Source organism: Struthio camelus, chromosome 15, assembly GCF_040807025.1.
Source record: "Struthio camelus isolate bStrCam1 chromosome 15, bStrCam1.hap1, whole genome shotgun sequence".
In the NCBI taxonomy this organism is placed as follows: Eukaryota; Metazoa; Chordata; class Aves; order Struthioniformes; family Struthionidae; genus Struthio; species Struthio camelus.
Window position 1 is genome coordinate 3,392,219 of NC_090956.1, and position 26,618 is coordinate 3,418,836.

General features: G+C 49.2%; 1 protein-coding gene across 3 annotated transcripts in view; it reads left to right on the forward strand.

Moving 5' to 3' along the window:
- The window catches only part of CACNA1H (calcium voltage-gated channel subunit alpha1 H), a 132,833-nt gene extending 107,543 nt beyond the window's left edge, over positions 1 to 25,290 (forward strand). For 2 of the 3 annotated variants that reach the window (XM_068908216.1, XM_068908217.1), the window contains exons 28-34: positions 8,344 to 8,422; positions 10,597 to 10,718; positions 11,264 to 11,596; positions 13,404 to 13,556; positions 18,141 to 18,324; positions 21,469 to 21,647; positions 22,221 to 25,290. In XM_068908216.1, coding sequence (XP_068764317.1) covers positions 8,344 to 8,422; positions 10,597 to 10,718; positions 11,264 to 11,596; positions 13,404 to 13,556; positions 18,141 to 18,324; positions 21,469 to 21,647; positions 22,221 to 23,399 — 2,229 coding nt within the window. In that variant the 3' untranslated portion in view covers positions 23,400 to 25,290. The remainder of the gene's footprint in view (positions 1 to 8,343; positions 8,423 to 10,596; positions 10,719 to 11,263; positions 11,597 to 13,403; positions 13,557 to 18,140; positions 18,325 to 21,468; positions 21,648 to 22,220) is intronic. The other variant, XM_068908218.1, reaches the window with a different exon arrangement.
- The last annotated feature ends 1,328 nt before the right edge of the window (positions 25,291 to 26,618 follow it).

Genomic DNA, 26,618 nt, shown 5'->3' on the forward strand with positions numbered 1-26,618 from the left:
CTGCGCTGGGAGATGGCAGCACAGAGCCAGGGCAGACCTGTCCTGAGCAGCTGCAGCTCTCTGCAGAGAGATCACATTGCAAGGGCATGATGGTAGCACTCTGGCTTGGCCAAAAATACATCTCATGTAGACATCTATTCCAGAATAGGGGTGACCATATGGGAAGTAGTAGAGCTAATATATATAATATCTAAACACACCTCTACGAGTTAATTGCTGAGTGCAAAGATGACCATAGTCTATTCAAAATGGCCTGGGAAACAAGGGGAATTTCTTTTTCTTGGAAAGGCGCATCTACTTTTCATCACTGCCATAAAGATGTTTCTAATCTAAGACATTTGCCCTTTGGTATTCAGATTTCCTTCTCAGTGAAGGATTTTGGCTCAGACTAAAGCATGGAATTTACCAACCTGACCCCTGTTTTGGCATTTCAAGAAAGCAGTTGGTTTGTGTCTTATTAGTTTTCTTTCGAAAGCATTGTGATTACAGAGCATGTTTTCTCCCTCTCCTGTGTTTTTTTCCCCCCTAAACAATAGGATGGCTAGAGGCCAGTTTCTTTGTTTCTTTGGGGTGTTTTTGCAGTTAACATTCAAACCAAAGTCTCTTTTAAAGGGAAATCTCCAGAGATCTTCCAAGCAGATCTTGTGTGGATGAAAATGCCATTTTGCCCTCTAGTGAAATTCAAAAAATAAGGAGGAAAGTTTGGGGAGACCTCTCCCGCAGCAAAAGCTACAGCTTTCATTTCAAAGGCAGGGGAAGAGTTCCTACCCCAGTTAATTAAGCAGCCTAAAACCATAGCTAGAAAAACTCATTGAATGTGTCTGCTAAGTAACAAGAAAAATTAATTCCATGTTTTTCAATGAAATTTTGGGAGAAAATTCTTTAAAATATGTTGAATGTCCATTTATTGCCTTAGCACAGTAAGGTATTGGCATTACAATATACTTTTTTCCCTTCCCTTTTTGATGATTTCCATCAGCTTCCTGTTTGTTTTTATTCGGCATTAGAGATAACTTAAGGTACACGTAGAGGACCGACTGTCCCCAGACGTGGGGGATGTCAGCATTTTGATCCCAGATTGAAGTTGTCATGATGCAGACTTAGTCTCCTCTCCTGGAACTTCCGGCTGACCTTGAGCTTCTGTTTTCAATGCAGGAGGAATTCCTACCCTACTGCAGCCTCCTTGTCTCATAACCTGCTCACAGACATCTTCCCCTCCACCAGATCTCTGAAAAAAAAAAGAAGTTTAGAGTAGAAAAAAATGAGGAGAGGCAGGAGGGACAGAAAGAACAGTCAGGGACCGATCTCAAAACAGTACTTTCTTTGCATAGCACGACCATACCCTCTTAGCCCCAGCAAACACTGGAGCTAGATTGAATCAATCATCATGATATTGGCACGCGACCTCTGTGCTTGTGCAATGGTGACTCTTTTACCCATTACTGTACAGTCTCAAGGCAGAACCTCCTTTTCAAAGAAGAATCTGAGTTTTCCAGTTTCACAGTTGCACAGACCAAGAGGCTGAACTAGTAGTTAGGCCAGGGTCACCTAGAAAGGCACTGCCTACCTCAGCTCTGAGCCATGGCATACCCTTTTGGAAGATGAAAGCAACCTGTGGTGGACTCCAAAGTATCAAATGCTAAAATGTGAGACACTGATGTAAACTTGAAATAGATCCACTGCTTTAAACTGAGCGGCTAAAACCAGACAGTGAACTGGGCTAGCATGACCAAAACTGACTTCATCGCTCAGACATTGCCAGTCCCAGTTCAGCCAGTTCTGTGCTGCAGTTCACAGGCTCAAAACTCCCCTGTGATCTCAGAGACTGGCTTCTTACATAAAACAAGCCACATAGCTCAGGTCTGAACTTTAGCATGTCTTTTAAAAGCCAACCAGTCTTGTTTTAAGGATGGGAAGTGTTAGGAAATAAGTTATTCCAATAGATGTTTACGCTGTTTGCTAAAAAAAAAAAAGTCTTATTTTTAGTCTGCATTAGCGAAGTTTGGTTTTCCATTGTATTTCATTATTTTTTTTTCTGCTGGAATTTCTCCTTTATGGTAGTAAGAAGATAAGAGATAAAATAATTTCTTACAATCTGGCAAACAGAAGAACATTGAGCTGCTTTAGTCTCTCAGGTTTTCAAGACCTGTTTCCAGTTTTTCCACATCTTTATGATCTCTGGTCCCATTAAGGCTATCTAATGAATTATACTAAGGCTATATAAGGAATTATACCACTGCTGTACTTCAGCTGAATATTCTCTTGCTTACACATCTGGTGGTTGCATCAGTTTTGTAAGCAATGTTTTTTCCTTAGGACTCCCATTTGGTGGGTAATCCTGTAGTCCTTTCCAGATGCCCTGCTTTCCCAAGTACAGTTCACCCTCTCTGTACCATGGCCTGCACTTTACTCGTTGCGCTTGGCTGTGTTAAAGTTGTCATTGTGTAAGTGACTCCGCCGTATCAAGCAGTCTAGCTCAGTTGCATAGCACTTCTAGTATCGATTGCACGTAAGAAAGCCTGGAGTCAACGCTAACCTGCCAGTGCTGTTCCCGATGGAGAAGCATAGTGAAATGCAGTCCACCTGCCATCTTGGCTCTGCAGGGCCAGCAGTAGTTAATTGTGGAACTTTCCTGGCAAATCCTATCAGCAGGAATAGTGACAGACACAAAAAGAGAAAAGATTACTGGTTTTCCATGGTCCTTTTTCAAGCAGTGATTTCACTTTAGAAAGTACCTGGGATTTTTTTAAGTCTACAGAGAATGATACATTTACAGAAATATAAGACATAGTTGAGCGCCTAAAGGGTCCTGTTTTGCAAGATGGTCTGTTTTTTCTACTTCTCTTTCCTGACGCTCATTTTTTTCCACTCTAATTCTGTTGCAATGACTCCTGATTTGCACCACTCTGACTAAGAGTGAAATCCAGCCCCATCTGTCTAAAAGATCTGAGTTCTTTTTCCTTCTTTTTTTTTTCACTTGGTCTGTGGAAGGCACATTAATTAAATGGAGAATTGTTCAGTATACCTCCTCCTTGTCTTCAAAGCTTGGAACTCCCCCCAGATAAAGTCTGTGCCAAGAAAAACGTGAAGAACAACTCGTTCCATCAGTCCCCTGAAGGACAGAGTCTGTAGTTTGCTCCTGTCCAGAGTTTAACTCTTCTTGGTGTTAAAATTCCTGTGCTTACCTCAGCTTCAGCTTTTGAAGATGTTTTTGGCATTGTCTATCAGCAGTTATGGGATATAAACAAAAGCCTGCTTTTGCCAGATGCTGAAAACCCGCGATGATTATAAAGCACAGACAGCAAGAACAGAAATGTCTTACTGGCAAGTCCTGCAGATGAGACCGATTCTGGAAGATGGGTAGGTGTGTGCTATGCTGCATACCAGAAAACCTTGCATAGATGCCTGAGATATGTCAGTAGAAAAGCAGAAAACATCAGGCAAAGAAACCACCCCTCTGCTGGCTCTTAGCACTGTTCCTTGTGGGACTGAGTGGATGCACAAAAAGGGGAGCTCATGCAGTTCTGCTAGTGGCCTTGTGGTTGCACAAATAAGCCTCCAAGGCTGTCAGTCTGGCCTTTTCCACTAGTCCTGGAATCCACACAGATGGCATCCGTTTTCCAAGCTGACAAACGTGTCCGTTTTCTCTTGGGTCTTGTGCATAAATTAGCCTGTGTTTTCCCGCTTCAAGGCTTATTGCTTTGGCTGGATAGTGCTGGAAGGAAGACGAGGTGGACTCATGTCCTTGGAAAGGATTGGCAAAGGCTTAGTTTTATGAGAAATTGCTCTTGACAGGCATCCCAGGGAGCCATGTGCATTGCCTGCATGGACAGCTGAAATGCCAGGGTAGGTGTGGGCCAGTGATGCAGAAATAACTGATGTCAGAGCAGCAAGACACGCAAGAGGAGCTGTAGTGTGTTTCAGCCAGCTATCACAGGAGCAGGAGAGCGGAAGACTTGTCTTTCATCAGTGCCTCAGCCGGAGCAGGGAGAGGTAGATGTAGAGGCCGAGGCCAGCAGGCTTCAGAGAGATTTTGGTGGGATCACACAGGCCAGCAGTGCAGCGTAGACATGATGGTGCCCAAGTGGCTTGTGTCCTGGTGCACATGATCAGTGTGGTAATAACTTGCCTGTGGGAGTTGGCATCTCAGCATTCCCGCAACAGGTGAAAACCACTATCCCCGTGTAATGTGCAGATGAGGAGTAGAGGCACAGCAGTTTCCCGAAGATATGACTTTGCTGATAGCAGTATGATCTAATACAGAGGCAAACTGAGAAAAGGGAGGACTGTGCAGATCGCGTCCATTATGTCCCTTTGACAGCATGACTGGCCTGGGTCCAGAAGGGAGCACGCATCACAGTCCCTATAGCCTGACATTGGTTTGCCTCACAACAACTTGCATATCAAGCTAACACAACCTGGTGTAGTTGCTCTACATCTCAGTGCCTGCAGATAAAGGCTTTTTCCTTAGTGACATAGATCAGAGGTCTAATTAATGGCTGGACATACAGTAGTGCTTAGCTACCACAGTTTCCCTTAGGGAGAAGCAAAAAACTAGACACAGTGCTAATGACAGTGATGTCTGCGATAGGTGAAGGAGAGACAGCTTTCCCAAGCCACGCAGGGGCCGTGGAGGAAGGGTTTTGTCACACGTGTGGAGAGGTGTACTGCTTTCCTTGCTGCTGAGCAGGTTTAGTCCAGGGATCTGCAAAGGTAGATCCCAGCTAGATCTGTGATCTGCCATACGTTCTGTGGGGAAGGATGATGCCTCATCACCCAAGGCCTGCCTGCTCCTCTGGGTGGGGTGGAGGACTTGACCCCTCTCCGTTGGACACACAGATACTTTGGCCAGCAGTGAAGTGAAGCCAGGGTGCAAGGATGTGAAGGTCCAGGAAATGCAAACGTTCACCAGTGGCTCCATCTTCTTCTGTGGCTTCTCTGAGGTACCTTAGGGCACCAAGAGCACCTCCAGGATGTTCTTCCCCTCTGCTTCGCTCTCCACAGGCTCCAGCCTCCCCTGGACACTGCAGCCACAGCAAATGATGGATGGTCCCCACTGCTGGAGAGTGGGGAGTTGTAGTTTTCTCTGCCCAGCCAAAGGCAACCGGCCCAAGTCAGGGGGAGTTCTATGGATAAATAGAGAATGGGCCGAGCTGCTCAGAGCTGCTAGAGCGGAACCACTTCTGCAGAGTTGGCCTGGGTGATGAGCTGCCAAAGATGCAATTGCTGACCAGAGTTGGATCTCTGTCCCTGATGGAGAGTCCAGCAGAGCCTTTGGCTGCTGGGGAAAAGTGCCTGGGTGTGCACTTTCCCCCTCTTGTTCTCACAGCAACATGATTCATGCATGATCTTTTCCTTGTCTGGTCTCAGTAGATCTCAAAGTGCTTTAGAGACATTAATTACCTCCCTGCAAGGGTATTGTAAATGGGTACGTGGAGTTACGGGAGAGGAATGACTCACTCAAGGTCACAGATGCACATGCAGTCTGCTTTCTCTGCTGCTCAGCAGTCCCTGGCTGACCTTGCTGCCTGCTCCCCAGCCCATCTGTGAGAACTCGCCTTAGTTCCTTCTCTGTGCTCCGGTCCTGGTGAAGGCCATGGGCTGCATAGCTTCCCTGTCATGAGGGGCTTGCCCCAGTGAGCCCTGGCCTAGCACAGACAACATACTCAATCTGCCACTCGCTTGTCTTGGTGCAGCACAGCCAGAAGCTGCACAAGTAGACAAAGTGGTTGTGCTGAAGGAGCTAAGCAAGAGGTGAGCCATTTTGCTCAGCGACTGTCTCAAGCATCAAGCGTTCTCGGTCTGTTGAGAATCTCTTGCCCTCTCCAATGCCAGGAGCCAGTCTGGCGGCCAGCGCATGTCCCTGTGGACATTACGTCTGCCGGGGGTAGTCAGGGCAGCAGGGTGCTCTTGTGCTTCTAGACACAGGGTGGGCTGGAGTTTAACAGTAAAGGTGGTGCCATCAGCCATCCCATGCTCTGTCTCCCCCTTATCTCTGCCGGTTTCCATGTGACTGCGTCTCCACATCAGCGTCAGATGTTCAGTCACTTCCCAAGGGATCCTGCATGTCAGCTGAGCTTTGAAACTGCCCATTTAAGTGCTCTCAGCCCAGGGCAGATGTCACTGTAGACACTAGCAAGCAGCACGTTAGTGAACACACTGCCCTTTGCATTTTTAGAGCATGCACATGGCTGTGATACACTGAGCATGTGCAACAACTCTATGAGTGTGAAGTAGTCTTTGAAGGACTGGTTACAAGACACAGTTCAGTAACGGAAATAGCCAACAGTCGTAAACACACAATGTTGTTACAAATGCACACTAGATAGTGGGCAATTTGTTTATCAACAAATGCCACATCAGTTCAAAATTACCAGTCGTCAGTGCTTCCACATGCAAGGCTGTTACGCTTTATGTATTGAGAGCTAGATAACTGTTTTGACTGGTAACCTAATAATAACTTTGCTGTTAAGGTAAATTCTTTGGAATTTCATCAGAGTGAAAAGTTTGCAGGCTAAGTTATGAGGTATTAAAATAGCAGTAAAATATTTGGTTTATAGGCTTCTTTGAAAAAAAAAACCAAGATCCTATTCTGCAGTGCTACAGCATCAGACTTTAATTTACGCTCAACTTAGAAAACTCGTTTATCACTTTTATTTTCCTTCCCTTTAATTATTTGCTCATTTGCCTCCCTGACAGGGTGTGTGTGCACTTGTGTGCATGTGCCTGTTCTCCTGTAGGTTTTCTTTGATTTGCAGTCATTTTGCAGAGTACCTTCTAATGTCTTACAAACCGTCAGCAGTCCAGCAGACATAAGTTAGGAAAAACTATTCCAGAAGATAGTACATGCAATGAAATAATCCAGAGCAGCCATTCACATCTCTGTATTATCTCTATTCTTCCCTAGAGTTCAGTGATGAAGTTAGTGGAATCGCAAAGCTCTATACGTAGCAGCCGATTTAGGCCTTATAATAATTACAGTCATCACTGGATGCTTTGACTATACCCGTTTCTTTAATGCAAAAAAAGCCCTACTTCATAAGTGCTAGCTTTGTTAAAAAGGAATTTTATGATAGCAGGTATCATACTGGTCAGCTTTCTAATGAAATTAAGCAGCATGCTCAAAATATCCTGCAACACTGGGGCTATGCTGCCTCAAAGGAGAAAGCTCCGTCAAACTGAAGCATTTCATTACAAGATGCCTCTCGAATCCCCCAGCCTGGCTACCTAAATCTTAATACCATCTAGCTCATTTTTATGTAGAGATAAAGTAATGCCTGTGACAATACGTCAGCCTGGAGAGCTTGGTCGCTCTCTCTCTGTTATAGAGCTATAGACCCAAGGCGTTTAAAAGTGGCAGGACAGGTAAACATGGCCAGAGTCACGGGTCAAATCGACGTGGTTAGCCGGTCAGGGTTTTCTGCCCTTCGTGCTCTCTGAGTCGCAAACAGCATCTGCCCTGCGAAGTGGTGTAGTCTTAGACCTCGTGTAGTGATTCACTCCGGTGTGGGTAACAGTAATGTCATTGTTATTAATAAGCTTTATATTCTTTTTAGCATTATTCCACTTCCATTACCATCCTCTCCAGCCACTTTGTAAATGCATATTAATACCTCATAGCAGCACCCCGTGCAATGTTCATACTGCGAGCTGCCTGCATCTAAGGGTTGATGCATGGTATAAGGCTTTTCTTTTTAGACGCTGAAGGCTTTGCATGCCTTAACATTCAGGTAGTTCTTGTTGAGAAATATCTGCAAATGTTTGTGGCAAGACAAGGAGAGCTTTACTCCCCCCTTGCTGGGGCATATGCTCCTTTTCTGAATGCCTCTCCAGGCCACCGAGAGTTTTGAAAACCCACCAGTTCCTCCTGGTGGATTGAGCCGTTTCCTGTCAACGTCTTGGTCTTGAAACCCTCAGCCTCCATCTGCAGCCTGGCAAGCAGAAGTGAAAGGCCCTTAAAACTCAAACCAGAGCATCAGGTCTCTCAAATGACCACAGCACTCGAGTGCAGTGCTAAGTGCCCCTGAGGCTACAGCTACTGCTTGGCCAAATTGTAGATGAAGGCGGCGTCCCTCTAAGTGGAAGGGGGATGGGGAGGCACCATGCACAGAAGAGGCAACTTTGCTCCTGGGAACGTTTGGTCCTTCACCCGCAGGGGAGGCTCCTCTCTGGGTCTGTTGAAGCAGAACCGTGAAAGGGGGCCAGGGCGTTGGAAGCCAGGGGAGACAATGATTAACCTCTGGCCACCAGTGTCTCTCTTTTACTTGTATTTAAAATGCGATAGAGCAATTTCATTTGTGACCTCAACTTGCCTGACCCTTGTTCTGCTTTTTCCTTGTGTAGGTAGGGAACCTTGGCCTTCTTTTTATGCTCCTGTTTTTTATCTATGCTGCCCTGGGAGTGGAATTGTTTGGCAAGCTAGGTGAGTAATGTGCCTAACACAATTTATTTCATCCGGTTTATATTTATTTGGTATCTAGCTGTTCCCTTTCTTTTCTCTCTCATTCTTTGGGCCTTCCTTAGCTTCACAGCTTGCACTCTAAAGATTAAAGCTTTCTCTTGATCTCAGGGTCACAGATGACACGAGGATGTAATACAGAACCTGTCTAATGTGCACGCACACACTTTTAGAGATTTGTCCAACACCACCGTTGGCTGTAGAGAAACTATTTACTGTTTAAATATAATTGTCCAGCATGGACGTGTTCACAAAGATGGAAGTTTGCTACTTAAGACAGCGCATGAGTCTGCAAAGCTGGATGGTAATCAGATCCATGTTGGAAATATGCCACCATAAACATGTCCCTCCTCAGAGCTTCTACCACACTCCATTAGTTTTCTGCACTTGGCTGACATTGCTCTTCCAGCTGCCCAAGTCTTATCTGTCCATTGTACTTCTCAGCATCACCTTCCCCGTTCTGATAAATCAGGAAGCATCCACTGGCTTCCTGATTGTCCAGCAGAATCATTTATTACTCCTGCTCAAGGGTACTGCAGAGCTGGTCATGAACATGTCCACCGTTCAAAAGAAAATCAGGTGGAGTCAGAGAGGAAAGGCTCTGTAGCCCTACAGTGCTCAGCTTAGCCAGGCCAAGGGAGTCCCTGCCATTGAGCATGCTGTTTGAAGGAGACATGTCTGCCGTCTTGCAGCCCTCTCAATGCTCACATCCTAATTAGGGCTTCAAGAGCATCAGACAGGCCTTTCCTCCACGGCGATTTTATTGCTGTCATTAATCCCCTTTATGAGTTCAGCCCTCTGCTCATATTACAAATGCCTGAAAGCAAAATATTTCTTTCAACCCAAGACAAATTATTTTTCAGTCTCTACACATTCTGGAAAAAATCAGCTCTGCATCCACCCCAAATGAAATACTGTGTATTTTTTATATTGCACATATAAATACATACGTATGCATTTGTTTGTCCACTGAGATGAAGAATGTCTCATTCACAGAGGCACTTTCTGCTGCTCTGAATGCTTTTTGTGTTTCCACACGCACCCCTCGCCAGTGCGAGCCACTGCGTCTCCTCTGGGGTGAGCACCCAAACTGCAGGCAATCAGCACACCACCTCCCTTCCCTACTTTGATTGGGAAACATTTTCTCTTCCTCTTCCAAATCACTGCTGATCTATGTCAGCCACAAGAACCACAATCACTCACTCCCCACAAGGCTGGTCATTTGTGGGGTTTGTTTTGCTTTTTTGTTGTTGTTATTGGTTTTCTTTTCCCTCCTATTTGCATCTGAAATAAATGTCTGGTAGAGAAACGCCCTTGCAAGAGGCATTGCTGCCTGTCCTAATGAAAACTTAATGAGCCCATGTTTTATGGAAAGAGGGGAATTTCATGTGGTCAATTTACATTCATTAGTATATTAACTCTCAGGGGAAAAAAATGTCAAATTGCTCTACTTTATTCCAGTGAAATAACCCTTACAGTAGATGTGTCTGTAAAAAATAATCAAGACAAGGAACATAATCAAGAAGGTAATAGACAAAGCACACTGTAGAGCGGTATTTGTTGAGACAGTGCAGCAACACCTTGCTTGTTTCCACCTCCTTTTAAATCTCTTTGTGTTCACTCTGCCTGTTGGGGCAAAGTCAATAGAATCACAGAAATGTTGGTGGAAAGGACCTCTGGAGACCCCCGTTCGACTTCCCACTGAAGGCCTCATTGCTAGATCAGGGCAGCTGTGGCTGTGTCTAGCCAAATCTTGAAAACCTCCAAGGATGAAGCTCCCCCAGCTCTCTGGTGATCTGTCCCAGGGCTGCATCATCCTGCAGGTGGGATGTTGTCTGCCTCCGCTGGGAAAAGTTTGGCTCTTTGGTTTCAGTAGTGGCTTCAGGAGTTGCAGACTGTGGTGAGATTGTCTGTTAGCAGCCAGGGTCTTCCCTGACGCTGTGGATCACAGGGATGTGCAGGCAGATGCAGGGAGGCAGCTCTGGATACAACAGGCCATAATGCCACGGCCATGGAGAAAGCCCAGATATCAGGTGTCCCAACTGCGTACTGTAATGCTGGTGAACCAAAAGGCCGAAAGTAAATGAGAGCTGGCAAACCTGTCTTCACTGACCTGCTTCCACTTCTTTCTCCTGCAGATTGCAGTGAAGAAAATCCCTGCGAAGGTCTGAGCCGACACGCAACTTTCACCAACTTCGGCATGGCCTTTCTCACCCTCTTCAGGGTGTCAACAGGGGACAACTGGAATGGTATCATGAAGGTGTGTGCAGTCTCTGCCTGGGTACTTTCCTCTGTCAGTGGAAACACAAATACAGATTTTAAACAGATTTAGGCACCCCTTGTGTCAAAACAGGGCTTTAAAAACAAAGTTAGTTTCCTTTTAAAATATCAAAATTAAACTCTTACATTTAAACTCCAGCGTTATTTTCAAGGGATCACTTGGCATAAGTCTTGCCCAACCTGAAGCATCATTTTTTTTAGCCTTCAAATTATACTTCTGCAGCGTATAAATTATATTTCTGAGAAATTGCCCCAGTTGCTGTGGCTGATGAGACTAAGCGTGTGCTCTGTGCCTTTGGAACATAACACAATCCTCCTCTTTGGGTCCAGAGCTAAAGAACTGTGCTGCAGATGGTGTAATCCATAGGGCCCACATTTTCTTCTGTTTTGGTTGTTGTACCCACAAGCCATTGTGTCTGGGATATGTTGTTGTATACTTTTCAGCCCTCAGCAGGTGGTGTGTGAGGTTTCTGTATACAGAGCCCCAGCTCTTTTCAAACCCTCGCCTCTCCCTCTCTGTTTCAGGACACTCTCCGGGAATGCACCCGGGAAGACAAGCACTGCCTCAGTTACCTGCCCGTCATCTCTCCTGTCTACTTCGTCACCTTCGTCCTCATCGCGCAGTTTGTCCTGGTCAACGTGGTGGTGGCAGTGCTGATGAAACACTTGGAGGAGAGCAACAAGGAGGCCAAGGAGGATGCTGAGATGGATGCTGAGATCGAGCTGGAGATGTCCAGAGGAGCAGCCACCTCGGCCACCAGCAGGAGCAGGGGAGGTGCCGCGGCCCCAGAGGGCAAGGTCAGAAGTCAGGAGACCATGAAGACGGAGTCAGCAGTGCAGGCGAAGCATCAAGCGCTGGTAACAGTTCCCACGAGGCGTCTGCTCCTCCTCTGCTCAGGCAGGGGACCGGTTCCTGCCATTCACTGCTGTCTCATCATCCAGCAGTCAGATCCGAGTGACGCAGAGCCAAAGAGACAGGAGACAAGGCAGGGAGGGAGGAAGACAGCTTTCCCAGCTCCCCCCACAGCAGGGATGTCACCATCACCTCCGTATCTTGAGTCATCTCAGGAGGGCTCCCCAAAGTGGGAGGCCACATGGCACGTGCCCTGCACGGCTAACACTGTCCTGCCCATCCTTGTGAGGGAGGGTTGAAAGTCTATCTCTTGCCATTTCCAATAGAAGTTGGGGATCAAAGGTTGTGGATTGTAAGTTCAGAGGCACAGCAGCCCTACGTCCCCATCCTGTTTCCCCAGCCGACACATCAGTCCTTGTCATTTTAGCATAGCCCGCAGCACTTGGGAGGCATCTCATAAAGCCCTGGGCACCCTGGCTCTGACAGCCCTCTCCCACATAGCAAGAGGTGGCATAAATTCCTTTCACACCAACACAGTAACCCCACTCAGCTTCTTTTTGATCACACATTGGGATTTCCAGAGAAGCGCCATGTATTTCAGAAGCCCAAATCACTCTGAAATTCTGCATGTGTTGAAAATCCCAGCACACAGCTCAGAGGGGCAGTCCAGCCCTGACGTAAGCACGCAGCTCGCCGTTGGCTCCTGCTCTGCTTAGGGCCTGGCCAGCTTGGACCCTGGGAATTGTAAGACTCCCTCAGCAAGAAGCTGGAGGTCCCTGGGTTTATTTTCCAGACACTGTCTGCGATCTGATTTCTGTTAGTCCTCTAGAAAAATAGGGCAATCAGAAGTCAGGGAGAAGGAGGGGCGTGAGGTGATTGTCTCATCTCGTGTCAGCAGCATATGATTAGGAGTGAATAGAGAATTGCTTTGTGACTGCGATCACAAATAAATCTACCACAAAATCAATGGGGTATTTGAGATTAAATTACATTAAATTAGATTTTTTGTAAAATCCATCAGACTCTATTAAGTTAAGTAAAAAGGAATTTAGTTACATGGCAATGGGGAATTCACTATTTGAATGTAGTTTCTAATCGAAATTTCTACAGGAAAATGCACCACAAACAGCCAGGTTGCTTTCTCTTTGGGGGAAGAGAGGGCACATCTTTCTGCATAGGCTCCGTCTCCTTGAGTTTCCCTGATCTGCCAATATCTCCTGAGCAAATCAGAAGCCCTGAGCTCTTCACAGGGCTGTTCACTTTGTGTGCAGAGCCACCTCTTAGCCATAGAAACCCTGTGGCCAGAGGTAATGCTCCTCAGACAGAGAACGCAGTGAGCAGACAGCTGACTGCAGACTTCCCACTGAGGATGAGATTGCTTGAATCCAGGTGAGGATTTACAAGCCGGGGCTTCTCCTCCCCTACGTGGCAGCGAAGCAGGAGCATCCTGCCTGGCACTGTGCTCAGTAGGGCTGGGTCGCTCGCGGTGATGCATCTCTGACACATGGGTTTCTCCAGGCAGGCCTGCGTGGCTGGCAGCTCAGCAGCGTGGTCCCCACTAGCTGCACTGAAGAGGGTGAATACTTAGGGCTCAGTATGGCTAATCCTGCCAGTGATGGTGGGCATGGGTACCCTAGAAGGTGTTACAAGATGCTCTGTATTTTCTTGCCGTTTCTGCAGCTTGCATTTCCTTTTCTCTTCCTTCCTGCTCTGGCGGAGTGGGGCAAGCAGAGCAAACACAGGGCTTGAAGCGTAAGACCCAGCCTTGCTCTGCTACTGATGCTATTTATCTCCCTAATTTTGTACCTGAAGGAGACGCTGAGCTGTGAGAATGTGTCTTTAGCCATCCCAGACTCAGACACGCTGGAGGGGGGAGAGACTCCCATGATGGAAATCTCGACCTTCTGCTCTGTTTCCCACCATGTCCTGACACCTTCCCACAAAATCCCAGGCCACGAGGCTGAGGTGAACGACGCCGCGCCGTTGCTTCTGCATTGTGGCATTGTGCTTTGGTGCTGTGCAGCTAGCAGTGGTGTGTGAATTGTCCTAAACTGTCGCTTCACAGCCAGAACAGTCATTTCCGTCCTCTGTCCTTCGTACTGCCTTTACGTGTTCAGTAGCTGGGTAAAAAGGATATTCTAAATGATTCTGCCAACAGCCTTATATGGGACATGAGTGAAATAATACTTTTTTTAGCCAAAAGTAATATTGCATTTAAAGCGTAATGTGATATTTAAGCAGTTTGTCTTCAAGTGGTATAGCTAGAGCTGGAGGCCCACGCAGAGTCTTCTCTTGGTTTGCAGTAGAAACACAGACCATTTGCGTTTTTTACTGTTACTGTAAGAACTGTTTGTAATATAGCATTGAGGAGACAGAAAGGCATAAGTAAATCAACACACGTCGTCACAGCCTGGGCACTGCAGGGCCCACGGATCTGTGAGATGACAGTCAACATCCTGATTTACCCACCATACACAACCTTAGGGCAGGCTTTCAGCCAGTAGCAGAGCTGTGGATTCAGGAGCTGCTCTGGGGAGATCACCCAGCTGGGCTGGAAGCCCCCGTGCTCAATCCCTCCTGTTTGCACCACGGACTGATGCCCGTTCACATCACGTAAGGGTATTGCTCAGATTTACCCTGCTGTCGGGCGGCTCTTTGGGGCGAATCAGCTCCAGATGTCCTCAGGTGGGTGTGAGAACATGCTCTCAGCCTCAGACGGGCACCAAGGAGGGCCAGTGAATCACATTGAGCCGCAGTGTCTCCTGCTTGCTGCGAAAGAAATGACCTTTGAAGCGTGTGCTAACAGCGGGCGATTTCCTGCGCTGACGTTCTTTGCTTCCAGTCCTTTTCCTTCAGAACCAGGGTCAGCCTTGGGCCACCACCAGGTGACCAGACCTTGATGCAAGCCTCAGAGCACGGGGGTCTCTGCAGTCAGCCCAGGGCAGCTGCAGAAGCCTGTTGAGGTGAATCAGCAGCTGCCCTGAGGGGGCACTTCTCGCTGTCCCATCACATTGCCATGTGAAAGGCAGCACAGCATCATGCCTGCACTGGCTGCTGCACTTCATCTGCCCTGTAACTCAGTCACTGCTTAAAAGCCCTTTGGAGCAGCCTGGTGAACATTTCCTTTCCATCTCTTCCTTCGCTCATCCTGCCTCCTGAAGACCCCTTCCCCAGGATGAAGGTGCTCTTAGCACTTGAACTTGCTCTTGCTGTGGCCATGCAGAAGCAAATGCATATTCCCACAGGAGCAGCTGTCCCAGCTCTCAGTTGATGGGGAGCTCTCAGGACACTGCTTGGAACATGCCCACCCTAAATTAACAGGCTTCAGAGTTGGCCACTGTCGTTTGGCAACACTAACGAATGAGCCTGGAAGAGCGAGCTAGAGGCAACCTAGCACTTTGCCAAGAAGATGTGCATGTTGCAAGGGGGAGCACATTTGCTGTGATCAAAGAGAACGTGCAGCAGCCACCCAGCATTAATCTGCTTTAGAGCTGGGCTGTTTTCCCCTTTATTGCTGATTTCTATCATGAATATCAAGGCACTGTCTAATGGCAAGTATCTAGCAAGATGTCCAAGCAAATTCTGGGCTCAGTTTCAGCTCTTGATGACCAAGCAGGTTTTCCCTGTGCAAGAAAGGGAGCAAGCCATATGAAGGAATAATCCACAAAGAAGTCCCCCTTTGTAGCCCCGCAAGGTGTCTGTTAGCTTGACTGCCAGGAAACTGAGGGGCTTCGTGTTAGCTTGAAAGGGAGAGCTCGGCGAAAGGCATCTTTCAGAGACAGGCAGTAACTGGGATTTTGTAAATTCAACTGCAAGGGGTCCCAAGGTTTCTGCTGGCCGAGCAGAAAGCTTGTTATCTCTGCGGGGACTGACAGAAGCGACCCCTTATGCCACCAGAGTCGGCTTGTGCAGGGACGCACACCGTTGACGTGCACCAGCTAAGACTTAACTCCTGCCCTTGTTCACCTTCTCCTTTCCCCATCACAGAGGCTGCGGGATGCGGCTGAGCTCACTCACAGTGCTGGAGATGCGTGCCTTTGGCAAGCGTGGGTGAGAGGGGTCAGGAGGAGCCCTTCCTCCAGGAATTATGCCCACGACTTGTTTGCAGCCTGTTCACTCCAGGCCTCTTGAGAAGTAACAGCATTCCCTGTTCCAGAATATCCTCCAAATCTCCTTTGCCTACAGAGTAACTTCTGACTCTTTTAAACACCCAGGAAGGGTCATGTCCTGTTGAGGTATTTGCAGGACCATTTTTCTTGTGTTCCCTCTGCACTAGAGCAAAATCAGAGCTCCAATAGATTATTGATTCCCAGGCGCAAGAGCTTGGCTCACTGATTTAAGATGTTTAACTGAGATCTCTGAGCTGCATCACCGAGACCATCTGCAGTCAATTTATTGCCTTTCTGCTCCCCCTGAGAGGGGTCCCACAGCAAGTAGACTCCCACCTTGCACGTCTCTGTCAAGTGCCTGCGATGCCCCACTCTCATAGGGGGGGGACACATGGGTTGGCACCGACATGCAGCATTCCCCAAATGCACTCCTGGCGGTGCCAGTTCAGATTGGGCATTCGTGGGATTTGAGGGAACCACGTTGATTTCCAAGGGCACAGGATCAGGCTCCTGAGCGCATCAGGCCTTTCCCACCAAGCAGGTGTTTTTGGTGTTTCCCCAAATCCTCCGATTTGTCGAGAGCAGCACGCCAGGTGTGAGCCAGCAGACTTCTTGCACATGCTTAATATTTCCATGGTTCAAAGAATTTCTAGTAGTGCCTTTGAAACTGTCAGAAATTTGCCCGAGTCCCTACATTAATTGGGGCTCAGTAACTGAAATCTTAAAAATCACAATTGCTTATGTCAAGAGGAGGTTTTTGATCATTAGTCCCAGCCAGGAAAGAGCATTTTAAAAGGCTGTAAGCAAGAACTGAGATTTGGTAGAAAAATACTGTGATCCTTCTGTTAAAGACTACTGACAAAGGGGAGCAAGGCCTTTTTTCCTCTTCATGGCAGAAAGGTTTCAGCAATTGCACGTCTGTATTCAGGTGTTGCAAAGCTGATAGCTTATTAGCTGTGATGGCCAAAGGCCAACTGGCACAGCCCACGTTGCTAACACGTTCACATGGCAGACAGAAGGTCTGGGTTGGACCCGTAGGTCTGCTGGGCAAGTCTGAAGTTAGCGCTTGATGCCATCTACCTGTAAATAACTGCTACTGATCCCCCTGTCTTCGCAGCCAAGTGCAACAGGGTAAAAGCATCAAGTAATTTATCTCAGCATGTGCTTCTCTAGGGGTCTGAGGAGAGAAATTTTTGAGTTAGGACTACATGGAAAAAACAGATTTAACCAGATCCTTGGTGACCTCCAAACTATCCAGCTAGAGATCTCAGGCCCGGATTTTGCTAGCACAGAGGGAAAGCAGCCTGGTGGAGCAAAGCAAAATACATATAATTTAAGACACACAGCTGGGAAAATGTTTTCAATCAGTCACTGGGAGGCTGACGTTAAAGGAAAACCAGATTGATTAGTCGTACTTTAGATAACTTGGTAAATTGTGAGGGGAATGTGTCTAGGACTAAAACCTCGGGGCAAGGCGCCAGGTTGCAGGTCCTGTTCCAAGGGCTCCCACTCCCCTGCGCTTGGCCAAGTCACAGTACCTCCTCTCACGGCTGCTCCATCAGCAAAGCATCATTTGAGTCCTTAAAGCTTTCTGAGCCCCCAGGATAAATGTGCTGTGAGATATGTGCTGTCGAGGTGACCTAGCAGAAGTGAGGAGGGCCTCGGAGAAGCAGCTAGGGGACATGCTCTGTCTGGCCACTTCCAGCCCAATCCCTGCTGGACAACCACACACAGAGACATAAAAATCCCTTATCTATCCCACACCCACACACGTGCTGCCGTGCCATGCTGTGTGTCTTCTTCCCTCCGCCTCCTGCCATGTAGCTACCTTCTCCTGGAGTCACTGGTGCCCAAAATGCTCTGTGTTGTAGGAGAGAGGTCCTGGTGTTTGTAGAGGTTTTAATGTGGGTGTACGTCTGTCTACATGTCTGCCCATGTATGTGTGTGTGCGGGGGGGATACTACCTGAATTTTCAGAAGCACTTGGTACCCTCAGTCAGCACGGACTGGGACTCGCCATTTGGCCATCTCTCCCAGAGGGGCTCTGAGGACAAGGGTTAGTTGCTGCACAGGCCAGGCTGCACGCTGAAAACACCCCCTGGAAAATCAGAATGTAACTGAAAAATGCTGGCTTTCTCATGTATGTAGAGGGTAGGCCCCATTTTCCTGGACCTTATTTTTAGCTTGCAGTGTCCAAGAGTCAGCTCTGTGGTTGGTCATTGATGCATTTTTTTACTCAGTGCATAACTGTAGCTCTTTACTGAGCTTCCGCAAGGTAGCGTGGTTTTCTATTGCAATCACCAGGACTACAAACTCTGTAAGATGCCAAGAGGAACATCTGCACAAGGTCTTAAAGCAAAAAGCAGACGAGAGGGAGCTTGCTGTAAATTCACCACCAAGATGCTGAATGACCTGTATTTCCTTCTCTCCTTGCTTTGCAGGGCAGTGCAGCCTGTCTGCGGCCAGAGGACTCCCAGAACCTGCTGACAGTCCGCAAGATCTCCGTTTCCCGGATGCACTCCTTGCCCAACGACAGCTATATGTTCCGCCCTGTGATGCCAGCGAAAGCCCCTTTCCCCCTCCACGAAGTGGAGATGGAGACCTATCCCTGCAAATCTCAAAGAGGTACCGTTCCTGGAGCATCCCCTTCCTCCTCACGCGGCACTAGCCAAACCCTCGGGGCAGCAGGTACAACAGCTCCACACCCCCACACGTGCCGGTTAGATGGGAAGGAGAGGCATGCAGCCCACACCAACCGTGGGGTGCGCCGGGGTTGCTTTGTTTGGTTTGGTGCCATGCAAAGGACTGTGGTTTCCCACATGCTGCAGAATTTTGTGTTTTCATCACGTAACTGCATTTTCTCAGGAAAAAGCTGGTGGTTTGGTTGTTTGATTGGGGAGAGTTGGGGCACCCAAGCAATATGAGAGGCATAGAGAACAAGCTGTTAGCCAAGCAAAAGGATATTAACTGCACATTTTTTCTGAAGCGATCAGCCATGACATCATGAACACAAATCAATAAAATCAGCCTAAAGAAATTCTGGAGTTGGTATTACTTCCTGATAGAGCTCTGTTACAGCTGTTGTTTCAGGTAGTCTTCAGTCTCAGAGCAGTGTCTTTTTAGCACAGTATGTTGAGTTCGCAGACGGAGGAGTTTCTTTGGGAGCATAAAGATTAGAAACCACTCTCCAGTGCCTCTGTAGCTTGGCCTTATAATGAGTCTTGTGGAGAGACCCTGCAGTCAGGGAATTGCATGCTACCCAAAGGCTTTGAGTATAAGTTTACACAACTGCATCCAAATACATTTCACCTAAAACCCCTTTCTTTCTGCTTTGTTGTGTGAGTTGATTTGAAGGAGAAATCAATAAGAAAGAAAATATCTGCCTCCCTCCTTAAAGCACATGTACTTCTTGAATGGCTCCCAAGAACTCACCAGCCTGGTTTCCTTTGATTCAATGTTGTCTGAAATGCAAGAACTGCTTGGACAGATGAGTTGTGGGTTTGCAAAGCCTGGTGGGGCTGGCAAGATCTGCTCTGATTTCCTTGGGTGAAGTAACTCTATATTTGTTAAAACTCTCTGGATACCAGTTAATGTTCTCTGCTCAGTATTTATTATTATTTCACCTGCAAATTCTTTGCTAAGCAAAGAAAACAGAGGTTGAGTTTCATGGCTGGGCTACTGGGGATGATTTTCATCTCTGTAGTGAATGTAAATCAGGATTTATACTAGTATAAAAATGCTGTGATGCTGGCAGGGGTGGGTAGAACTGACCAAGAATTTTCTTATCTTTCCCAAATTTCTCTCCAAGGACATTTGAGAAAAGGCTGTGGTGGGGCTACTATTTTCTGACCTGATTCGATCAGCATCACCTAGAGCTGTGCTATTCCTGACCAGACCAAGCTCCGATTTAAGTGACGTTAAGTGACAAGTTGCAGTGAAAGTAAAACTGAGTATGCATAGAGACTAGAATTGGCATTTGTACTTTCACGGTCTTTTCAATGTCATTTAAGGATGTCCAGTCTTCTCCCGATATTTTGGTATCTACGTAGTGAAAATAGTGTGAGATGACCAGATCTTGTATTATTTTGGTCTTAGACTCGGTTCCATGACTTATTGGAAAAGCAAGAGAAAAATATACAAATCCTGAGGCATTTGGCTTCTTTCAGTGTTCCTGACTATGCAGTTTAGAGGGCTTTCTGGTTTCATATATGAGTGCTAGATGGAAAGTTTCCAACAGAGGGAAATTCCAGCCCAGGATGGGGAGGAGAGTATAGGGCTTTGATTTTACGACAATGCTTGTGACAAATTTTATGACAAATTTTTTCTGCATCATAAGAAACATTTCCTAAAGCCTCGATTGGTACATGGATGGTACAAACTCAAACTGAGACTCTGGCTATCAGAGAGCCCGGAAATGAAATAGGAAGAAGTGGGGCAGGTAAGGGGTGGAAACCTCGCTGTTCTGCTCTTTGTCTGGTGTTCTGGAGAAAAGCTCCAAAAGAAAAATGATTAAACGCTAAATTTTCTCTCTTTCCTACAACAAATCTCTTTCTGAAATGCGACTGCAAACTGTCTGGATGGCTTTTGTCACAGGTTCAAGTTCCCTGACCTCTGGGCAAGATCTCTTAAAGTGATGGATAGCTATGTTTTTAACATGGAGCAGCAATGTAGAAACAGACGTTGGGTTTCAAGCTAATGAGAACAATAAATCCTACAGCCAAAAAAATAAAAAACCAAGAGATCTTTCAAACAAAGCAGAACTGCAGTAAAGCAGCACCCCAAAGGGGCTGGGGAGGAGGGATTACCTTTAAACTCAGCCAGGAGACTGAGAGCCTTCGGGAAGGAGTGATTCCTGCCTGATACATGAGCTTGGGGATTGTCAAAGCGCTTGAAGTGGTCTCCATGCTGCTGATCACAACACGTTCAGCCAAGGTCTGACTCGTGGAGAGACAGCAGTGGTAGTGTACTGGTCGAAAGGGAAAGCTGCCCTGGGCATACTAGCAGTGAGTGTCCTCCAGGAGAAGTCAATGGCAGGGTGCCCACTGCCTTTACAAGGCTCCAGGTTGGAGCTGTCAGTCGAGCTCTGGAGGCTCTGAGGAAGGTGAGTGATGCTCTTATTGCCTCCAAGGTATTTGCAACAGAGCAGTGTAAGGTTGCAAGCCAGTTAGCCAGTTGCTGGCAGTGCTGGAAAGAGAACCCAGGCGTCCTGACTCAGAGGCTCCTGGCCCAGCCACCAGACTTCCTCTGATCCACATTCTTCAAAGAGGCCACATCCCTTTACAGATCCACCCTAAGTCAATGCTACGGGGAAAGTGGCAATTACGGGGCTTCAAATGCAACCGCACCTCCTGCCCCGCATTTGCTGCCGTGTGCTCCTAGTGGCCGTCTCTCCACCCGGAACATCGTAGCAGTTGCAAGAGAAGATTCCTGTCATCTGAAATAGAAAACAGACACTCCTACGGGTATGAGGTTTTTAATGGGCAATTTGCCAGAGGGCAGAGCAGCCAAATTGCAGGGGACACTTTATTTTAACCTTCCTGCCATTCATGAGATATGGCCTAGCATTTAAAGTAGGAGATGGGACAAGGGAGGTTTTAATCCAGGCACTGCCCAAGGCTTATGGTGAGGTGTGAGATTTCAGCAAGCCTGGATAGGCTTTTCCTTTCCCCTCCTGCATTTACGCTGGAGTCTGTGGCCACCAGTTCTACCTCAAAACTTCACGGCTGCCACAAAAGTGGTGGTGGTGACTGTTCTGTCTCTGTTTCCTAGGATCCATCACCTCCATCCGCTCCCAGCCCGTGGGAACGTGCTCCTCTCTGAGAGTCCCAACAGAGTCTTTCCAACTGGCTGCTCGTTCTCGCAACCATGAAGGCCGCCACCGGTGGAAGATCCTTTCCCCGCATGTCGCCCCTCGATCTCCTACTCTCAACAAGCTGCTGTGCAGACAGGTAGGAGGCAAAGACCCCGCAGAGGTAAAGTCTCCATTGTAAGCACCTGGGTCCCTTTCTCGTATTCCAATCCCCTCTTATCACCAGGATTTGTTTCCTTGGAGCTGAGAGCAGAATTCCCTCCTTTAGAACAAAATGTTTCTGATTCTGGTGCCATAAAGTTTAATATACTTAAGTGACAACAAGTCACACACATGGAAAAGGCCATTTCTGCCTGCTTTCACCTTTGAGCATATCCTATTTTATTAAAGAATTGCCAAAGCATAGGGAGAAGATGGCCAATTCAATTTTGCTAGTGCTGCGAGAAGCCTGGTGTCAGCCTTACACTGTGTCACTTTAGACTGGATGCACCGAGGCAGGATTTGGCACTAATTTAGAACAAGAGCAAGACTCTGCAGAAAGACAGGGAAGGTGTAACCATGGCTGGCACGACAGGGCAGGGATGGGCTGGCCAGGTACGCGTTAGACCCACAAGCCATTCTGCCTCATGCCGTGTTTCATCACTGAGTGCCACATTGCTGCTGGCCTGGGAGATCCCCAGGCTCTCGCCCCATCTCTCTCCTCACCTTCCAGGAGGCCGTTACAACAGACTCCGTGGACGGGAAGACTCCGGACACCAAGTACAGCCTGCAAGCGGAGCCTGGAGAGACACTACCGTTGGCAAAGCAGTCTCAAAGCACCTTCCCTTCAAGCCCACTGCATCCCGCGGCTGCCTCCCTGCCGGGCACCCCGCCGCACTCCCCTCCATGCTCCCCGCACCGGCACTCCAGCATCCCCATGCGGAAGCACACCTTCAGCCAGCGCAGCGTCGCCAGCCGGCCGCCCAGCCCCACCAGCAGCCCGCCCAACCCCGAGAGCGGCCTCCTCGAGTCCTCCGACCCGGCTGATGAGGAGGTTAGCCACATCAACAGCTCCGCCAAAGACTGGGGTGAGCACTCGGACGCCGGGAGCTGCTCGACTTCGCCCTTCATCTCCCCAGCCCCATCTCCAGTGCCCCTCAAGAACTGCAGCACAACTAGCCTGTCCGGGGGCAGCAGCAAAGGGAAGGACTTGAAGAAGTTTTACAGCATCGATACGAAGGGCTTCCTAGCTAAGCCCAGCTGGGCAGACAACCAAAGGCGGCACTCCATCGAGATCTGCCCCTCCGTTGACGATGGAGACTGTAGCTTTGAAGAGGCTGCGGAGGAAAAGCAGCGGTCGCCTGCCCACATCCAGCCGGAGTCGGAGTACATCCACGGAGCACGGAGGAAGAAGAAGATGAGCCCGCCCTGCATTTCTATAGATCCTCCCATGGAGGACGACGGCGGGGCGGCCTCCCGCGCCAAACCCTCCGAGAACAGCATGCTGCGACGAAGGACCCCGTCCTGCGAGTTCCCGGCCTACAGAGAGTCCCTGGAGCTCGCAGAGAGCCAGCCGGGGGACCCGGCCTCCAAAGCGGAGCGCCGGGGCCAGCCCCCGTGCCGCGGGGAGCACCTCACCGTCCCCAACTTCTCCTTCGAGCAGTCGGACGGCAGCTCCTTGAGCAGCCTCTCGGATCTCCTGCTGGACAGCGGCCGGTCCACGCCGTCCTCCGCGGACTCGCGGCCCGACCCTGCGGCCCTCGAACTCAAAAAGCCCGATCACTTAAAAACTCAGTGGAGCAACCCCGAGAAAAGCAACGAGCTCCTGGGCGTTGCCAAGAGCCCCCTTCGGAGGCAGGACTTGGTCCCGGTGACTGTTGCGACAGAGGAGGCTGTAGAGGAGCCGGTATAGCTCTGCGGGCGGGGGGCGCGGGGGGGGGGCTCAAGGGCTTGACACCAACGTGGGCTTGGAAAACCGAAGGGACTGAGCCGCCGCGGGTCCGTGGCCGAGCTCGTGTTTTGGGGGGGGGGGGGGGGGGGGTTAGTTTTTTTCTTTTTTTTTCCTTTTTCGCAGTCACTTGTTCTTAAGCGCTGTGGAGGTTTGCAAAAAAACAACAACAACAACAACAAAAAAGAAAAAAAATTAAAAAGAAAGAAAAAAGAAACCAAACAAATGACTGAGCGAAACGGCGGCGGGTTTCGGAGCAGGGGGAGCGGGGTCGCGGGCGGTTTGGGGGTTTCTTTTTTAGAGGGAAGGTGTTTTCGGTTCGGGGGGGTTGCTTTGTTCCCCCCCCCCGATGTGGCCTCAATCACATTGATTTGGGTTCGAGGTGGTGGCGGTTGGGATTTGGGGGATTCTCTTTGGGTTTGGTTGGTTTGTTGGGTTCTCTTTTTTTTTTTTTTTTTTAAACATGCTCAACTTTTAAAAAGGCACCTTTTAGAGACGTCACGTTACGTGGGAGTGCCCAGGAGATGGGAGCTGTACATTGTCTGTATATCAGCAGCTATATAAATAGAAATAATGTATTTGTGAAATACAAAACAAGGAAAAAGACAAAAAAAAATACCCACAAAAACTCTCTCTTCATAATGCACATATTTTTATAGAGAAACTATACTGTTTTTTGCATTACATGTGACTCCGCAACTGGGTGGTGTTTCCTTGGGTTTTATGTGGAACTAATTATTACGGCCATTCGTTTTCCAAATGTTTCTCTACTTTCTTTGCTTTCATTTTTCTTTTCTCTCCTTCCTCCGCCATCATCCTGCCAGCTCCTTTTCACAGCAGATGCTTTAGATGTCTCTCTCATTTTTCTTTTGTAATTGAGAGGTTGTCCTAACTGCAGAAAAAAAACCAAATCACTACTGAATTGTAGCCAGTGCAATAATAAGTTGTTCATTCTTCTCGTCTGTACAACTGTCCTTTTTCTTTTCTTTTTTTTCCCTTTTTTAACTGAAATGCAGGTTAAATGTTGCAATAATCTGAACTAACGTGCACAAACAAGGTTTCTTGTGTTACCAAAAAAAAAAAAAAAAGATTAAAAAAAGGAGAAAAATTACAGAGCGGTAAAAAACAAAACAAATAAATAGTAAATTATTTAAGAAATGTATTTTGTCTACTACAGTTCAAAGTAAATTATTGATACACTATGTAAAGGTATGAAGCGCTGTCTTAGGTGATGTTCTTTGTGAGCATTGAAGCTAGTGGCTTGTTCTCCTCGGAGCGTAACGCCTTCGAAAACTAGGCGGCCCCAGGCACCGTCTCATCCGCGGCCTCTCCGTTCATCGTCCCTGCGCGCACGCCTGCGCCCGGCCGCGGCCGCGCCGCCTTCCCGACGGCCCCCGCGGCCGCGCCGGCCTGAGCAGCCGCTCGAGCAATTCAGGTCACCTGTCCACACCGCTCCTTCTCTTTTTGTTTTTTTTTCTTTTTTTGTTTTTTGGGGGTTTTTTGGTTTTTTTTTCTTTCTTTTTTTTTTCTTTCTTCCTTGCTTTTGGGGTTTATTTGCGCTCTCGCACCTCCTTCCCCCGGCCCGCTCGTCATCCCGGCTCCGCCGCGGAAAGCTGCTGCCCGGTGCGAGCGGCCGCCCCGCCAGCCCGCCCCGCGGAAGAGACAGAAACAAAACACAAAACGCACGCAAAAAAAAAAAAAAAGAAAAAAACCTTTTTTTTTTTTCCCCCAAATCGTTTTGGTTTGGTTCCTTCCATGCCGCCTCATATTTATGCATTCACATATATCTTCTGTTATTTATGCCTTCAGTACTCAAAAGGAAATGTATCTCGTTTCACATGTATTAAACTGTATAAACTGGAAGCGTGGCTTGACTTTCTGGCGCGGCGCGAGCTACCGCTGGCACCCCGAGCCCTGGTGGCAGCGGCGGCACCCTGAGCCCCGGCGGCAGCGGCACCCCGAGCCCTGGTGGCAGCGGCGGCACCCTGAGCCCCGGCGGCAGCGGCACCCCGAGTCCTGGTGGCAGCGGCGGCACCCTGAGCCCCAGCGGCAGCGGCACCCTGAGCCCTGGTGGCGGCGGCACCCCGAGCCCCGGCAGCAGCAGCGCAGCACCCTGAGCCCTGGCAGCGGCGGCACCCCGAGCCCCGGCGGCAGCAGCACCCCGAGCCTTGGTGGCGGCGGCAGCACCCTGAGCCCCGGCAGCAGCAGCAGCGGCACCCCGAGCCCTGGCGGGGTCCCGCAGCAGCTCCCACCCGGGCCGGCGGCGAGGCAGCCGCCGTGTGCTCAGCGGCCTGCTCAGCACCCTGCCTTGGGGCACGCAGTGGCCGCCGGCGGCGGGGGGAGGCCTCGCCGCGCCGCTGCTCCGCGCCGTAGCTCCTTAGCCGTGCTGCGTCCGCCCTGGCCCCCGTGCCCTCGCCCGCGCCCCGAAGCCTGTGTGCGGCGGGAACCGCTGCTGTTAGAAGGTTTTGGCTGCAAAGGGGAAAACTTGGTCTTTATGAGGCTTTCAAAAAAAAAAAAAAAATCCTAAATCGGCCCGTTTTACCGCCAAGCAGGAGGAGTGGGACGGACAAGGCGTTTCCGAAGCGCTGCTGTCCCCTCCGCGTGCCCAGCTGGCCCTGGGGGCCGCTCGCAGGCGGCCCTGTCCCCGCGCCCTCCTCCCGGAGGAGCCGCACGCGGCAACACCTCCCTGCGCAGCCTAACGAGCCCGGGGCAAACGACGCCGGCGCCCGGCGCCAGCCCTCGGCCAGGCAGCGCGCGCCCTCACCGGTGGCCGGTGCATCATCCCTGTGGATTATTTTCCTTTTTTTTTTGTTTTATTAATTCACAGTTTATTGGCTGCAAAGCCCCACTCTGCTTTCCGGAGAAAAGCTGAGGATGTGGAGGAGCGTCTCGCCCGACGTGACTGTCTTCCCCGCACGTCGGGCCCGGGGAGCGGGCTGGCGCCTGCTGTGCACACGCTGGGGCGGCCACGGCGTGCCGGGAGCCGCCGCGGCCTCGGGACCCTCCCGGCCGCGGCCGCTGGCGGGCGCAGCTGTGGGAACCGGCCTCCTCCCGCCGCGCCGGCTCCCGGGGGGCTGGGGGGGGACTGAGCTAGCTCGAAGGACACAGACGCGAGCGTGGGAAACAAGCCGCGTCTTCGCCTTTGACCGCCAGCATCCTCTGGGAGCTGCAACTGCGGAGCCG